This window comes from Erythrolamprus reginae, chromosome 11 (genome assembly GCF_031021105.1).
Source record: "Erythrolamprus reginae isolate rEryReg1 chromosome 11, rEryReg1.hap1, whole genome shotgun sequence".
Classification (NCBI taxonomy): Eukaryota; Metazoa; Chordata; class Lepidosauria; order Squamata; family Dipsadidae; genus Erythrolamprus; species Erythrolamprus reginae.
Window position 1 is genome coordinate 22,308,162 of NC_091960.1, and position 14,054 is coordinate 22,322,215.

General features: G+C 40.2%; 1 protein-coding gene across 9 annotated transcripts in view; it reads left to right on the forward strand.

Moving 5' to 3' along the window:
* Positions 1-12,630, forward strand: part of C11H1orf94 (chromosome 11 C1orf94 homolog) — a 75,099-nt gene extending 62,469 nt beyond the window's left edge. For all 9 annotated transcript variants that reach the window (XM_070763650.1, XM_070763643.1, XM_070763645.1 and 6 more), the window contains 2 exons: positions 8,012-8,196; positions 12,204-12,630. In XM_070763650.1, coding sequence (XP_070619751.1) covers positions 8,012-8,196; positions 12,204-12,282 — 264 coding nt within the window. In that variant the 3' untranslated portion in view covers positions 12,283-12,630. The remainder of the gene's footprint in view (positions 1-8,011; positions 8,197-12,203) is intronic.
* The last annotated feature ends 1,424 nt before the right edge of the window (positions 12,631-14,054 follow it).

Below are 14,054 nucleotides of genomic sequence, written 5' to 3' on the forward strand. Positions count from 1 at the left end.
GATTATTTACGGGATTGTCTTCTGTCTCACACTTCCCAGAGACTGGTTAGAGCCCACAGGGTTGGCCTCCTCCAAGTCCCGTTGACCAATCAGGTTCCACCTGGCAGGACTGCATGGGAAGGCCTTCCCTGGGACGCCTCAGGCCTTCTGGAATCAGCGACCTACAGAGATCCACACCAGCCCCACCCTCCTGGCCTTATGGAAAGCCTTAAAAATCTGGCTGCGTTGGCAGGCCTGAGGCCGGCCGTTAAGCAATAACACCTAGCTAGCACCTAGCTCCGGCCCAGAAGTATGAATGTTTTTATTAAATTGGGCTTTTAACTGTTTATATTGTTTTTCACCTGTTGTACACCGCCCAGGGTCTGAGAGGAATTAGGCGGCTCACTCAATAAATTAATTAAATTAAATTAAATTAAATTATTAAATTAAATTTTAAATTAATAATAATAATAATAATAATAATAATAATAATAATAATAATAATATATTAGATTTGTATGCCACCCCTCTCCGAGGACTCGGAGCAGCTCAATTAAATCAAATCAAATCAAATCAAATCTCAAATTTTCTAAAGGGGGTAGAGGAAAGGAACCCAGGTTACAACCAATGCTCACCCTGTTCTTGGAAGATGCCTCATTAGAATACCACCCAGCTGCTCCTGTGATGCACAAAGCTTGGGACAATCAGTTTTAAACAGTGAGTTATGTACTATAAAAGGGAACCACTTAGAAAATGTTACAACACAGCTCCTTTACTTCTGCCCCTTCCCAAAATCTGCAATATTCCACTATTCCATTTAGCTATTGCAGGTTGAAATATATTCCCCAATCTTTTAAAAAAAATTGAATTCAACCGACAAGTTGAATTCTTACAACATCTTCTAGATCAGAGGTTCTGAACCTGGGGGCCGTGATCCCTGAATATCCCTTTCACAGGGTTTCTGATGGTCTTAGGAACCAAGACACCACTCCTCTATCTATCTCCAGGTGGGTCCACCACATGCAAATCAACTACTGCTACAAAAAAAATCTGTAGTATGGGATCCTTTGAGCATGTGCAGAAGCTGAATTTCCGGCACTGTGCATGCATCACCATCTTGCTTTTGGCTTTTTTTGCAATTTTTAAAAATTATGGCACTGCACATGTGTGCATGCACGCAGTATATGCGCACCCACCAGGTGCAGCCAGGCAGCGCAGGAGAAAGTGAACCAGCAGCGAGGTAAGTTAGAATACAGCCCTCAGTTTCCTAATAATTTTATGGTTGGGGATCACCACAACACGAGGAACTGTATTAAAGGGTCACTGCATTAGGAAGGTTGAGAGTACCACTGGTCTAGATCTTCCGAAGTTTTTAATAATATAATTTAGAAAAATCTATGCTATCATTCCAACCCCACTGCCTACAAGCAACAAGTATTCAGTACTCCTGGCAGAAGAAAATCAGCAATCACCTGACAAGGAACCACCAAGAACCAAGCACAACACAACAACACCAAATGCCTCCACAATGAAAGCTAATTCCTCCCTCCCCAACCCAACCAAAAAGAAAAGAAGAGTGCTGGTAATTGGAGACTCAATTCTCAGGGGAATTGAACCTGCCATCTGCAGACCAGACAATCAATCCAGAGAGGTATGCTGCCTTCCTGGAGCCAAAATCTCTGACATAACGCAAAACCTTACCAAAATATTAAAGCCCTCTGACTTCTACTCTCTACTGGTGATCCATGCGGGAACAAATGACACAGGAAAAGACATGAATCAAATAATGAAAGACTATGACCATTTGGGCAACACAGCCAAAAGGATAGGTGCAAAGGTTGTTTTTTCTTCCATTCTACCCACAAGAGGACGACACCCGGCCAGGGAAGACAAAATCCCACAAATAAACTTTTGGTTAAGGAGATGGTGTTGCCAAAAGAACTTTGGTTTCCTTGACCAAGGCATACAATATCTCCAAGAAGGGCTTCTAGTAAGAGATGGGCTACACCTCAATAGGGCTGGGAAGAACCTCCTAGGAAATTGACTAGCCCAACTTATCAGAAGGGCTTTAAACTAGACCCGAGAGGGGAGAGTGACCAAACTAAAAGATTGAACAACGAACAGAACAAGGAAGGAGAACAAGTCAAGCCTACAAATAAATCAGAGGATAAAAAATGCCCACCCAGAATCAACAAACACCTAAAATGCCTGTACGCAAACGCACAAAGCCTGGGTGTTATGACCCCGCCCATTTCAGGAAGTGGCTTGGAGACAAGCCTTAGTGACGTGTAACGCCTCGTCCTATTGGATATGTTATTCTGGGGTGTGTCAGCCGGGAGCGGGAAGCTACTCAGATGGTGATTGGTTCTTACCTCACGAAGCTGTCAGTATATAAGTAATGTTGTTGGTTCTGTTATGTTCTGTTTAACTGAGCTTAATAAATAATAGTTGATTCCGACTGAACGTGTCCAACTCTACACTGGGGAACAAACAGGATGAACTGGAATTACTAATACACGAGGGACAATACGATCTAACTGGAATTACAGAAACCTGGTGGAATGAAACACACGACTGGAACACACAGATAAAGGGTTACAACCTCTTCAAGAAAAGCAGGACAAAAAAGAAAGGAGGTAGAGTTGCACTATACGTAAAAGACAACTACACTGCCACAAAACTATATCCAACCAAAGAAGATAACCCCCTAGAAATCATATGGGTTAGTATAAAAGAAAAGAAGTGCACCACCAAACCAAACAGATACAATGGACAACCTCTTTACAAGCCAACTAACAGAAATATGCAACAAGCACAGCACAACAATAATGGGAGACTTTAACTACCCTGACACTAACTGGAAAACAAACTCAGCACCAAGTGGAAAGTCTGATAGAGTTCTCACTAGACTTGCTGATAACTTTCTAACCCAAAAAGTGGAAACAGGAACCAGAGGGACTGCAATGCTTGACCTAATATTAACAAACAGGGAAGAAATGATAGAGGGAATTGAAGAAGGGACACTGGGTGAGAGTGACCATGTCATCCTCAAATTTAACATATTACAATCACCAACTGCTGTACCCAACACTACTAGAGTCCCAGACTTCAGAAAAGCGGACTTTAAAAACAAGCTCAGAGCAAACCTGGAAAAAAAAAACCTGGAAGGAACTTCTAAAGGGTAAAACCACACAGGAAGCCTGGGAGGCCCTAAAAAACAGTATCATAGATTCCCAAAACAATACAATCCCCATGAAAAAGAAAAACAGGAAAACCAAAATGAAACCAGCTTGGCTAAACAAAGAACTTGCAGACAACATAAAAGAAAAAAAAGCAAAATACAAAAAATGGAAAGAAGGACTCATAACCAAAGTGGAATATCAGCAAACAGCCAAAACTTGCAAACAAAAAATAAAAACAGCAAAGGCCCTTGCAATGAAAGTCAAAGACAACAAAAAAAGTTTCTTCCAGCACATAAACAAGAAGAAAATCAAGGAAACAGTCACTACACTAAAAAACAAAGACGGTAATGAAATGCCTACTTTGCATCAGCGTTCACACAAAATGGGACCACCTACCAACCAACCTGCAAGTCTGCAATAAATAGCCCCAGAACCAAACTCAACATAGACAAAAACACAATAAGGGACTACTTGTGGGAGCTCAACGAGTACAAATCACCAGGGGCAGACGGACTTCACCCCAGAGTCCTAAAAGAACTGGCAGACACTATTGTGGAACCACTTCTGCTCATCTATCAAAAATCCTGGACCACTGGAGACTTTCCGGAAGACTGGAAAGACTGTCTCCACCCACAAAAAAGGTAAAAAGACTGAACCAGGCAACTACAGACCAATCAGTCTGACTTCTATACCTGGAAAAATACTGGAGAAAATAATTAAAAAACAACTTTGCCACTATCTAGAAACAAACAACATTATAGTCTACGGAGAGGGGCAGCATACAAATCTAATAAATAAATCGAATAAATAAATATCCAACAGCCAGCATGGGTTTGTCAGAAACAAATCATGCCAAACAAACCTCATATCATTTTTCAACACCATAACCAAATCAGTGGACCAACACAATGCAGTAGACCTCATATACTTGGACTTCAGCAAAGCTTTTGATAAAGTTGACCACAACCTCCTAATCCACAAATTAGAAAAAAATGGGGTAGGTTACAACACATGCACTGTCCAACCGCATGCGACAAGTTATCCTCAACAGTTCCAAATCCACATGGAAGAAGGTATGCAGTGGGGTTGGTACCACAGGGTTCTGTCCTGGGCCCTGTACTCTTCAATATTTTCATCAATGACCTGGACGAGGGAGTAGAAGGGGAACTAATCAAATTCGCAGATGACACCAAGCTGGCAGGGGTAGCCAATGCCCCAGAGGACAGGCTCAAAATACAGAAAGATCTAGACAGATTAATACTATGGGCCCACACTAACAACATGATGTTCAACGTCGACAAGAGCAAAGTCCTTCACCTTGGTAAAAAAAAAACTAGACACACATACAGCCTGGGAGAAACCCCACTTAGCAGTAGTGACTGTGAAAGAGATCTTGGAGTCTTGGTGGATAATCAACTAAACATAAGCCAGCAATGTGCAGCAGCAGCCACTATCCTAAGCTGCATCAACAGGGGGATACACTCCAAGACCAGGGAAGTATTAATACCACTCTACTATGCCCTGATCAGATCACATCTGGAGTACTGCATCCAGTTCTGGTTACCACACTTCAAAAGAGACATTGAAACTCTGGAGAAGGTGCAGAAAAGAGCAACCAAAATGATTAGGGGATTTGAAGCCAAGACTTACGAAGAGAGATTGCGGGAACTGGGCATGGATAGCCTAGAGAAAAGGAGGGCCAGAAGGGACATGATAGCAGTCTACAAGTACTTGAAGGGTTGCCACAGAGAGGAGGGGGTCACTCTATTCTGCAGAGCATCAGAGGGCTGGATGAGGAACAACAGCTGGAAGCTGACCAAGGAGAGATTCAACCTAGAAGTAAGGAAGAACTTCCTGACGGTCAGAGCAATCAACCAGTGGAACAACCTGCGGAGGTTGTGAACTCCCCAACTCTGGACACTTTCAAGAGGAGATTGGACTGCCACTTGGCTGGGGTGCTTTAGGGTTCCTGCTCAGGCAGGGGGTTGGATTTGATGACCCGCACGGTCCCTTTTAACTCTAACAATAAATAAAAATAAATAAAAATCTCTGCATGCTTAGGGATTCCTTTGATTAAATAAAAAGAAATTGCTATTTTCTTCAGAGAGCCAGGTATGAAATAAGGAGGGCCACACCCAGGGGTGGGCTGCTGCCCGGATGGTGGGGAACGCAGTGGGGTAGCGAAAATGAAGCTCCACCCCAGAGCACCCAATTTGCACTCAAAGATGTTGAAAGAAAATGCAGGACATCCTGTATAAGCCACACACACAGTGTGGTAGTAAAAAATTTGGCAGCCCTTCACTAGCCAGACCTCTTTAATATTTGAATGGGTGGGTGACTGAAAATCCCAACATTATACAGGGAATTAGACTGGGAAATCAGAAAATAAACATTATCATGCCAATCTACTCCCCTATCGCTACTAAAAAAATACATGGATGTATGGATGAATACAACAGTCACCAATTTGTTGTGACCTTTTCCCTTGCCAAAAGCAATTTCTTTTTCAGGTTTTGAATGTATGGCCTTTTATAAAATGCTCCACATAAGCCACCCCAAGCCATGAATTTAGGGCCTCTCAAGAAAGATGAGAATAAAATAAAGAATTACATTAAGTAAACGAATAATTTTAAAGGCAAAGGATGTAAGATTGTGTCACTTTTACCATTCCTAAAAAAGTGAACAACTTAGTCTAGATCTCCCAAATATATGAATGAGAAATAATATATCAGCTGCTTAGAAATATGTATTATTTTCCATAAACAAGAAAGATGAGTTGCATATTTCTTGATTAATATATGCATAAATTGTACAATGGTTTAATTTTGTTAGTTCATTTTCTTTTAAAAAAATGTTTCCATCCACACGCTCCTGATATATTTTCTAAGTACTAACCTGAAGAAAAAGAGACACAAGTAAAGGCTTATGGCAACAGTGAAATAAGTGCTAAGTTACATTTCTCCCTGGATTTGAGAACTCTAAATAATTTAGCATTTATTATGACCACCTACCTCAAATATATGGCTCTGGGCAGCTTTGTTCCTGAAATAGAAGTAAATATTAAACTCAAAATAATTCACACATACATCTTGAACAACCTGTATATTCTCCACCCCACCCCATTTTTTTTTTAATTTGGCAAAAGAAATTTTGATTTATAAATGACTTTTAAAGGCAAAACAATTGAAGAAATCATTGAAGTTGGGAAATGTAGACTTCTAAAAGACGAAGAGACAAAGAATCTCCACACTTCCTCCTCACTCTCAATGCTCGAGATTGAAGTTTTAAAGCATAAGCCTCTTCATAGGGGAAGAAAACCAAAGAACAAGGTAGCTTTGAACAAAGTATTCAAGCTGCAACTTTCATTCCATTGCAAATTGAGAAGACACCGTTTCATACAGCCTCCTCCTTGCTCCTACCCCCTTCAAAAAGAAATAGTTTTGATGGAAAAGAATAATGCAGTTAGCAACATGCATTTGGGCTAGATCGGAGGTGGGTTCCTACTGGTTCGGACTGGTTCTATAGAACTGTTAGTAACTAGGCAGCCTGGGTCACTGGAACCAGCAGTGACCCAGGCCTGCCACATTCTCAGTTTCTCTCGTTGGTGCCATAGGCGCCACAATCCTGTTTTTTTGTTTCTGTGCATGCACAGATGGTTGGGTTTTTGGTTTTTTGTTTAGTACTGGGCATGTGTGTCTTCCCGCTCAGTACGTCCCTGAATGAACCAGCAGTAGAAGAATCCGGAACCCACCCCTGGACAAGATGTAGACCGATTTTGTATCATTAGTTGATGCCCCTGAATCTTTCTATTTCCCTCTTATGGGTGTAAAACTGGAAAGTTCCTTCTCCATCTTAAATCTATTTTGTCCATGTATTGAGTGGTAAAAGGATGAAAAACTCTCCCAGAAAACATTTTATTTTATATCCTTTTCACTTGAGAATTCTAATCTTCCCAAAGAGATTTGAGGACAAAAGGAAAAGAGGAATGATAATTCATTTTCTAGTCTCTATTTGATGTGGAGTTGCTGGGTCACTTTGGAGTTAACCCTAGCCCATGACTGACTGACTTATCTTTCCTGCCCACCTAGCAACTTGAAAGCATGCAAATACAAGTAGATCAATAGGTACCACTTCAGTGGGAAAATATCAAGGACATGAAAGGAGCCTCCTCAGGCATCTCTTGGGCAATGGTGATGTCACTTGGCTAATCCTTTCAACCCAGAAGTGCCTTGGTAGGTGTTTCCAACACAAACGTAGTAATAGCAATTATTTCTCTATGGCTATAACTTCTGCAATATATCTGTACCAAATGTAACTTCTCTTTGGAATAGGTTTCCCCATCTTCAAGGTATGGATGGGTTGGCCCTATTGATCTTTCCCAGAATGGCCAATGATCTGTGATGTGTCTGCCAGTTTTGCATGTTGATTGTGTTTTGGATGTTGTTGAGGGTTTTGGTTTTTTTTTCTTCTATTTGTTTTTTTAAATTATTTTATTTGTTTTTCTCTAGGGAAATATTTTAGAGTCATATATTATGGGAGGGATGATTAAATAAATGGATGGATGCAAGGGTAAAATACTCCCAGTTCACTTGTGCCTATTCATCATCAGAGAGCCCGTCACGAAGGGAGCACGAGGCTCTGCCCACCTGCTCGGACACCGCCATTTCGGTTCTTTTACCCTCTATGCATAGTCGGCTCTCTGACAACCAATAGGCATGAGCAAATTGGGAGCATTTCACCTATGGATGGATGGATGGATGTACAAAAGGATACTAGGCCAGATCAAATGGGAATCTTTCTACATTCTTAGACATAGTAATTACATCCTAGTTTTTCTTCCTGTTCTACAGGTAACTCCTTACAACCCACAGCAAATCTTCCGCTCACCTTACACTCCTGTTCTCAGCTACATTCCTTTGGTTCAACCTGGTTATTCTTATCAGCAAAGGAATCCAACCAAAGCTTCTAGTAGTGTTCGTGATCCTCCAGCAATGGCAGGGGATGGGCCTCAGTATCCATTTTCTGCTTCTTATGGGTAAGCAGTCTATCACACTTCCTTCTTTAATGTATTTGTGTGCATGCGTGTGTGATGAGTGTCCTTGATTGTTTATTTGTTCTTCTATTATAACTAAACTTCTTTGACAGTTTAAAAATTACTTTAACCAAAAAAGGGGAAACCTGCCTTTGTGGAACAAAGGGGAAATTGACACTTGATTTTAACATGGTAACAAAAAATTATCCTAGAGTCTTATAACATTGATAGCTCAAAATGGACAAGGTAAGACGATATATGGTGAATAGGATCCGAAACCAAGCTATAAGAAACAAGTTGGAATCACTCTATAATATGTAAAGAAATATTTCACTCTTGGGTTTAAATGATTTATACAAGAAATACCGTGGGGTATGATTGATTCTCTGGTGGTGGGCACAATCACTGAGCACATGTTATATGTTATATGTTGTGTGTGTCTTTTATATTATAAAAATCAATAAAATATTAATAAAAAAGATAACACAAAATAGGATTTAAAACAGATTTACCTATTTTAAAATATTATCTATAGCCCATCAATTCTAGCCTTTTGGGGTCCTAAAATTATTCTTAAACCTGTTTCCCAATGCGATATGTGCATATAATTTCCCAGCTAATATGTTGAGCATTCCTCTGGACTGGCTGGGAGATTTGGGGAGTTGAAGTCCACACAACATAAATCCTCCACTGTTGAAAAAAGTCACTGTCTAACAGCATTTCCCAATTCCTTCTCTCCGTCTGTCTCCTGTTTGGAATATAATCCAGTAGAACATTCCCAATGTGACCAATCTTTGACTAGCAGTTCCCCCATCCAATCATTACCTAGCTTTTGTAGGGTTAGCATGGACATCTCAGTGTCATGTTGAATAGTATAGGGCAGTGATGGTGAACCTATGGCACGGGTGCCACAGGTGGCACACAGAACCGTATCTGCTGGCACTCGAACTGTTGCCATAGCTCAGCTCCAATGTACATGTGCTGGCCAGCTGATTTTGGCTTGCACAGAGGCTCTGGGAGGGCATTTTTGGTTTCCAGAGAGCTGCTGGGGGTGGGTGGGGGAGGGTGTTTTACCCTCCCCTGGCTCCAGGGAAGCCTTTGGAGCATGGGGATGGTGAAACACAAACCTACCAGAAGTTGGGAAATAGGCTGTTTCCAACCTCCAGAGGGCCTCTTGGGGGCAGCGGAAGCTGTTTTCGGCCTTCCCAGGTATTGAATTATGGGTGTGGGCACTCCTGCATTCACAATAGTGTACGTGCATGCTCTTTTGGCACCCAAGGGAAAAAAGCTTCGCCATCCCTAGCATAGGGATTGCTACCTTTCCCTCAGATCTGAAATTTGTTCAATTGGGATAGAGAATAGATTCTGAGATTGGAAGAAGACTTGCATAGAAGATATTTTAACCGTTTTCAAGAGGAGGGAAACAAGGTTCAGGATTTCTTCCTCTTCGATAAACGATTTGGGGAGATAACAAAGGGGGTTTATAAACGACAAGCTCATCTATGGCTTTTTTCAAAGTCTTTGTAGAAGCAATGGAGTTTTTGGGGTGTTGCCTCTGTCCTTTTTCTTTCAGTTAAATACTCAGGTACGAAATAATGAGAACTGCAACAGTAGTGTTGATGAGTTGGCAGTTTTTAAAATGAGAAGCAACGCACCTGCTTTGCATTGCAAATCCCCTTTCTTTTTCTTTAAAAAGCACTCCAAATAAGATAAGATTATCAATGGGAAAGTACAAGGGAAAAAGAATAGGAAAAAAGATCAGAGGGCATTTCATGCAGAAAATAGCTTGCCCTCTCTATACGGATTGTTTCTTGGCCCAAGGTAATGTTGGCAATTGATCTAACTAAAGAGGGCAAATAAGAGGTGGGTGCAGATCCCATAGGAATTGCCTGCTCTTACATAATATTGAAGACATAACCTTACCATTATATACAACCCAAAAATGTTGCGAGAAATGGATGTGGCTCTCTGTTTTATTTATCATTCCAAACAGACTTGGACACCCTGGAAGGGCTATTGGCCTGACTTTGTCTCTCCATCAAAACTTTACCATGGCTAGTAATACTTCATTTTGGGGGGTGGGGGGGATTGGAAAATGTGCAGTCCTGCTGAATTCTTAAAGCTTTTACAACCTTCAGCAATGTTTTTTTTTCCCTATTCCAACATAATTCCCTATCCAGGAATACTAATTTGTTTTATTTTCTTAAATCTCTCAGGGACTTTTCATTCCTTCTGCTCTTTCCAACAACCTCAGACTGTCTCTCCCCCCCCCCCCATTCTGATCCAAACCATGATCTAATTCTCCTAGTGAACCCATAATAAGATATTCTTTTTTTAAAGTGTTATTTACATCCCACTGTTATTTCTCAGCACAATAGATATATAAGGTCACTGTGGTTTCTTCAACCAAGCATAGCTTAAAAACTGCTGGCTTTACACACTACTCTGTGTGTAAAGTACTAATACTAACAATTATTAGTAGCTACAGGTACTAACAGTTAATAACTATTATTAGTTATTATAACTATTATTAGTACTCACAAGTCATCCTCAAGATATGACTTTCATGGAACCTGCCCTTTATCATTGCATATTGTGACAGTTGTTAGGTGAAGCATATCACTTACACCACCTGCACCACCACCACCCCGCCTACACCTACATCATCACCTACACCACAACCACTCTGCTTTTCAATACTAATTCTCATGAATTGTTAAACTAATGTGTGAACCATTAACTGGAGCATAGGATGATTCAAATGGGGTGGGGGGAGGTCATTGGAGGCTGAGCACAGGTGCAGGATCCTGGTTCTCCCAAAGCCACCCTCTGAGATGCCCCATGCTCTGTTTTCTGCCCCTTGAGTCCCCATAGGCCTTTTCCTACTATCACCATGTCCTCACACTCCACTGGGCCACAGGGGGTCCTACCGGTCTGGTCAAGTGCGCTGCTCTGGTAAATTGCCAATTGTGCAATTTGGGCATGATGGCTCCAGTGCTATCTTTGCCGGTCTGTGCACACCACCATCTTTTTTCTCATTTCCGGTGATCATTTTGACTCTCTGAACATGTGCAAAAGGAAAATCATCCCTCTATGCATGCATGGAAGCAAAATCAGGCTGGTGGACATACACACAAAACTTTGCGAAGCGCACGCAGCCCACTGGTAGAACAATAAGAGGAACTTGCCCCTACAGCAGACCAAACACACTCCTCATCATTTACTGTTTGAAGAGCTCTGAGACCTTCCAGAGAGTTGAAATGAATTGCTTCTTTGCATGACCAAATGGTGCAATTTCAGAACAGCCACCATTTTGTTCTACCAACAAAATGGTGGCTGTGTTCTGGTCATCAATGTGTGAATTGAATACAAAGGGCTTCTTTTCACTACCTGTACAGCATTGCAGAACCAGCTGAGCATTGCAGAATGCTTCAGCAGTATTGTGCAAACTTTGTTAAGACTCTGTGGCACATCTAGAGTCTCAGCAGCTTGAGATGGGGAGAGGTGGGCACTCTACAGCATTCCTGTGGTTGGTCATAAGAAGGGGTTACAGCCATCATAACTTTGGGTTATGTAGCTTTTGAAGGATCTGTCATAACTTTGAACAGTTGTTAAATAATAAGTCATACCACAAGGACTACCTGTAAGTTTTTTTTAACTAGTGATGGTTTTCATTTAATACCATGTTTTCCCCAAAATAAGACCCTGTCTTATATTTTTCTGAACCCTGAAATAAGTGCTTGGCCTTATTGTCATGCCCTCAAAAGCCCAGTTGGGCTTATTATCAGGTGATGTCTTATTTTAGGGGGAACAGGGTAATATATAAATACTTTAATATCTCATTTTCTATTTAATTTATTAATATTTTATATACTACTACCATAATATGAATGTTATTAGTATGAAAAGAGATAATTTAATAAAAATTCATAATGGGGTTTGAGGTAGTCACTAAAAATAATTCTTCTATTCTTCAATAAATTATTTAAAATGCATTCTTTTATTCTCAGGTTCACATCTACAACAGCTGCTCCTGTAAGGACAAATCCTTATTTTTCATCTAATGGAGGTGGTGGCAACAGTTATTAGAAGATTTAAGATTTTGTTTTATTAGTTTTGTTATTTTCTTGGAAATATGGACATTTTAGAAATATTTTAAAAATTCTTATAATTGGACATTTGGCTCCAAAGTTAAGGAATTCAGATCCAAATCACATGTGTAATTTTAGGGCTAAAAGATAGGCACACCCATCCAAAAGAGCAACATTTATTTAGCAAGAATGGATAAACATTTCAGCACTTTTTAAAAGAAGTATTTTTTTTTAAAGACAAGATATTTTTAAAGTTTTTTTTAAAATGACAAATATCTTTCCTGCTTATAAGTTGAAATTTTCTGTAATAAAAGTGGCTGATTAAAAGAAACCTAAATCAACAAAATTCTGTTGGTAACTTTTGGATAGAACTGTATCCATCTGTTATTTGAAAAATGAATCAATTCATTGGATATGATTGCTATATTGAGCTAAGCAAAAATCCTTATTTTGTTTTAGTTTAAAACAACCATCTGTTATTATTTATAAATCATGGTTTAAGGCCACAAATGGACCCAGCCCATTGTAATATATTCAATAAACTGTGTTGCAATATACGAATTCAATCAATACCTGGTTTAGACCATAGCTTTTAAACATGTTTCAGATGATGTGAATTTGTAACACTGAAGGAAACAAATGGCATCACTAAAAAATTTACTAGCATCATTCTTTCTCTGATCAAAATGGAGAAAACGATCAACTTTGCTGGATATGCCTAGGAAAAAGAATGTATGTCTGATGAAGCTGAACACCAAGAGGGAGAGCTATGTTTATTTATTTATATTTATTTATTTAAATTTGTTAATAGCTGCCTAACTGCAATAGACTCTGGATAGCATTCCAGACACACACACACACACACCAAAAAAAGAACCCTCAAAAAAAGATAAAACATAAAAGAGAAAGCAATTTTAAAACCTGGGATGACAAACCTATGGCACGCATAAGTGGCATGCTGAGCCATATCAGGACAGCAAAAGCCCAGTATGAACTAAGCCTAGCAACAAAGGTCCAAGACAATAAAAAAGCTTCTTCCAACACATAAACACCCCCCAAAAAATCAAGGAAGCAGTCGGTCCGCTAGAAAGAGGAGACGGCACAGAAGTAACGGACAATAAAGAGAAAGCAGAACTGCTCAATACCTTTTTTGCATCTGTTTTCACGCACAAAAAACCAACAAAACGACGAGCTTGTATCACAGCTGCAGAAATCAAAATTGGAACAAAACACTACTTTAATAGAAATACAGTAAGAGACCACCTATTGGGACTGAATGAGTACAAATGACCAGGACCAGATGGCCTGCACCCCAGAGTCCTAAAGAAGCTAGCTGATGTCATCACTGAACCTCTGTACCACATCTTTCAAAAATCCTGGACCACAGGAGACCTACCAGATGATTGGAAACAAGCCGACGTGGTCCCTATTTACAAAAAAGGCAAAAAAACAGACCCAGGAAACTATAGACCGATCAGCCTAACATCTATTCCCGGGAAAATATTGGAAAAGATAATCAAGAAACAGATCTCCCACCAACTTGAATCGAACAAAGTAATAACCACCAGCCAACACGGATTCGTCAGAAACAAATCATGCCAAACCAACCTCATTTCATTTTTCGACACTGTGACCAAATCAATTGACCAGAGAAATGCAGTGGACATAATATACTTAGACTTTAGCAAAGCATTCGACAAGGTGGACCACAACCTTCTACTCTCCAAAGTAAAGAAGAGTGGAATCAACAGTAACACAACAAGATGGATT